The following is a 4,094-nucleotide window of genomic DNA, read 5'->3' as shown; positions in this document are numbered from 1 at the left end:
GGCTCATGACCCGAGAGTAATTGGGATGGAGAATATTTGTGTTCACTAGATGGCCTTATGCGTATCAATTCAGCAGCATGTAATACCGCATGTCCCCAAGATGATACTGGAAGCTTCGACCTCATGAGTAATGGTCGAGCTATGAGTTGGATTCTTTTAATGAAGGATTTGGCCAATCCATTCTGTGTATGTACATGTGCCACGGGGTGTTCCACACTTACCCCCATGGACATACAGTAATCATTAAAAGCTTGGGAATTGAATTCATTAGCATTGTCAAGACGAATAATTTTAAGTGGAAAATCTGGAAAGTAGGCTCTCAGTCTTATGATATGGGCCAGTAATCTAGCAAATGCCAGGTTTCTAGTGGATAATAAACAAACATGCGACCATCTGGCCGATGTATCAATGAGGACCATAAAATATTGAAATGTCCCACAAGGTGGATGTATTGGTCCACATATATCGCCTTGAATCCTTTCCAGAAAGTTTAATGTTTCCTTAACCACCTTTACAGGTGATGGCCTTATTATTAATTTCCCTTGTGAGCATGGAACACATGGGAAGCTCTTAGGGAGAATTTTCCTATCTTTCAAGGAATGGCCAGTTGAGTTCAAGAGTATTTTATGCATCATAGCCGAACCAGGATGACCAAGCCTGTCGTGCCATTGGTTAAAGGCTTCTCTGAACTCTTTAGTCATTGTGACATTAACCTCGATCAAGTTTATATGGGCACAATAAAGGCCCATAGATATAGCAGGGATAGTCTCTAGGACTTTCTTATGGCCTTGGGCATTTTCATAAATCAAAGGGAATTCTTTTTTTTCTCTCGCCCTTAGTTTCAACATGTAGACCATTCATACGAATGTCTTTGAAACTTAACAAATTTCTCTTTGATTTAGGAGAATATAATGCATCAGAAATTTCTAGATGCGTGCCATTAGGCATCATTAAGTAGGCATGGCCATGGCCTTCAATAAGACTGGTCATGCCTGCTATAGTATTGATATTGTCACTTCTTAGGGTGAGGTTAACAAAATATCTTTTTTCTTTTAATATAGTGTGGCTTGATCCACTATCCACCACCAGCATGTTTTTGTCTTCTTTCATTTCTGAAAAATAGACAAGGATCATCATCTTAGACATTTCTTAAGTATAAAAATGTTTTATTTGGCTTTGTTTAAATGTTCTTAGGAAGTTTAACTGGATATATAAAATCAAATTTATTTCATAGATAGAACTTTATTTCAAAGTAGTAGAACAAAAACATAAAGCCAAAGGGAAATGCAAAGACAAAAGCAACATGATGTCGAAATATTATTTGGCCTCTTTAAGGATATTTGAAGACTCAAATTCAGTCCGATCATCATTGTCATGGGCTTGAACATCCTCATGGTCGAGATCATTCTCATCATCATGATGAACCCAATGGGCCACAAGGTTCTTTCCCTTTATGCTCTCCTGGTAGAGTTTAACAAGATGACTGGGAGTTTTGCATCGGTTGGCCCAATGATTGGTCATCCCACACCGATGGCAAGAAGATTTGGTCGAGCCATGGGTTTTGAAGTCGTACTTATACCCACGGCTAGGTTGATACCCTCGGCCATTACCTCGGCCATATCCTCGGCCTCGGCTACGACCAAGGTGTTCACGTGGTTGAAACCCACGGTCACGTGGTTGAAACCCACGGTTACGACCTTTCCATCTTCCACGGCCTCTCATACGGCCATCGTTTGACTCTTTCTTTGGAGACTCATCTTTTGGCTCTATGGCCGCATGTGCCTCAGGTAATGCCTTAGCACCAGGAGGCATCATCTCACTATTCCTCATGAGTAACTCATTGTTTTGCTCAGCCAGCAACAAACAAGAGATCAAATTTGCATAGGTGGAGAAACCCTTTTCTCGGTATTGTTGCTGAAGCAAAACATTGCTTGTGTGGAATGTAGAGAATGTCTTCTCTAACATGTCAGCATCAGTGATAGTCTCTCCACACAGTTTCAACTTTGAGACTATCTTGAATAGAGCCGAGTTATACTCATCCACAGACTTAAAGTCTTGGATCCTTAGGTTCCTCCAATCATATAGGGCCTTTGGTAAGAGCACCGTCCTCTGGTGATCATATCTGGACTTCAGTTCTGTCCAAAGTTCCAGAGGATTCTCAACAGTGAGGTATTGGTCTTTGAGACTTTCAGCAAGGTGATGGCGTATGATTAAGATCGCACTGTATCTATCTTTCTCAGATGACTCATTGCCATCAGTGATACAAGCACCAAGGTTTTTGGATTTCATGATGATCTTGGTGTCAAGTGCCCATTGAAGGTAATTGTCTCCAGAGAGATTGAGGGCAGCATACTCAAGATTTGTCGACATCTGAATCAAATAATCCATAAAGGGATAAAGATTCATAATAAGATGATCAATGGGGATTTTGAATGTTTGAAATGTTTTTTATATTTTTCAATCATCACTAATGAAATTCAATCATAAAAATCGATTTCAAGGTTGGTTTTAATAATAACTATGTGATCAAATGATAACTTTATAATCAAATGTTTTCAAAACAAGTATTTAAAATTTATTATATGATATACTAATTTTAAAAACTTGATTATAGTTTATAATATTTAAAATAAATATTTACTTTAGTCAAAGATTTTCATTTAAACAATCATAAAAGTTTTTTAAATAAAATTTCAGTTTTCAAAATCAGACATCAATGGTCAAAGATTTTCATTTATGGGTTTTAATATTTCATTTATTCTGATTTTGACTGATCACAAAGGATCAAAAACGATTTTGACTTTAGGGTGATCATGATTGTTTTATTTATTTATTTATTTTTTTTGAATTTTGGATATTGGATTTTGCTGGTTGTGAAACCAAGCAAGAGAAAAGTTTGATGTGTGTAATGGACGATTTTATTTGGCAATTATCACATCAGTTTGGATTGAAGATTTTGATGGGGGTTTTTGATTAGGCCAGATTATACATTCATGATTTCACATCTGGTAATTAGGCAAATCAAAGGATTGAATCATGGGGTTTTTTTTTTATTTATTCATCAGATCCGGAAACATGGATGACAAAAGGAGAGAGGAGCAGCCGATTTTATGAATGGCTTTTAGCTAAGGAGATTTGCAATCTTTCAATAATTTTTGTTTATGATTCAAAAGGTTCTTAGAATCATGATTCATATAGATCATGGATTCAAGATTAATATTTGAGATGATTTTAGATCTACAGATTTTTCTCTTTTATAATATCTATAGATTTCTATTGTTATATAAGTTTTAGGATTCATATAAAATTCAGATTCATATAGATCTTTATAATCAAAATTCAGATTCATATAGATCTTTATAATCAAAATTCAGATATGTGGTGTTCTTAGATTTTAGGGTTAGGTTATTTTACCTTTTCACCACAAGGATTCTAAATGGACCATCTTAAGAGAGAGAGAGGAAGATGATCAGCGGATAGTGGAGAGAGGTGGAGAAGTGGCCGGCGTGGGGCTGGCCGGAGGAGAGGAGGTCGCCGGCGGAGAGCTTGCTCAGGTGGAGAGAGCTTCGTGCTGATAACGTGTAAAGATTTGAGAGCAGGTTTGTGAGAATGTGTTGTGTATTTCTTATTGCTTACACCACTATATATTTAGTGGTTCATACAAGGTGGAGTCAAAGGGAGAATTGATTACAAAGATACTCTACATAATGACATGGTCAAACTCATAAAGACTAAGATTGAATGGGTCTTCTATGTGGCTGAATGTAAACCTCCAATGGACTCTAGTCTTGAACTTGTATGGTCTAGGTTATGGACCATCCACTTTATGATTCATAACAAAACGATAGTATGTAGAAAAAGGTTTCTCTATTCGTTTAGAGAGAGAGAGTTTACCTATTCTCTCTCTCGACCTTCTTAACAAACATCCATATTTCAGAGGGTTCCAGATATATTTTGTTTGTTTTATTTGATCATCAGATCGACTCTTTGGTTCCCTCTATTGGATTGTATTTTCACTTTAGCGATTTATTTTGTTGTGCTTTCGATCTTGATCAAATCTGATCTTTAAGTTTCTTATTTTGATTCACTTAAGA

The 4,094-nt window shown here is 36.7% G+C and overlaps 1 protein-coding gene across 1 annotated transcript; it reads right to left on the bottom strand.

The window, feature by feature from the left end:
- Positions 1-1,317: 1,317 nt before the first annotated feature.
- On the bottom strand, positions 1,318-2,370 carry LOC106363102. Its single transcript, XM_013802901.2, has one exon. It carries the CDS (start codon positions 2,368-2,370, stop codon positions 1,318-1,320), a length of 1,053 nt encoding a protein of 350 aa, XP_013658355.2.
- Between the last annotated feature and the right edge of the window lie 1,724 nt (positions 2,371-4,094).

Source organism: Brassica napus, chromosome A9 (genome assembly GCF_020379485.1).
Source record: "Brassica napus cultivar Da-Ae chromosome A9, Da-Ae, whole genome shotgun sequence".
Taxonomy (NCBI): domain Eukaryota; kingdom Viridiplantae; phylum Streptophyta; class Magnoliopsida; order Brassicales; family Brassicaceae; genus Brassica; species Brassica napus.
Note: the sequence above shows the minus strand (reverse complement) of the source record. Positions and strands in the feature narration are given on the sequence as shown.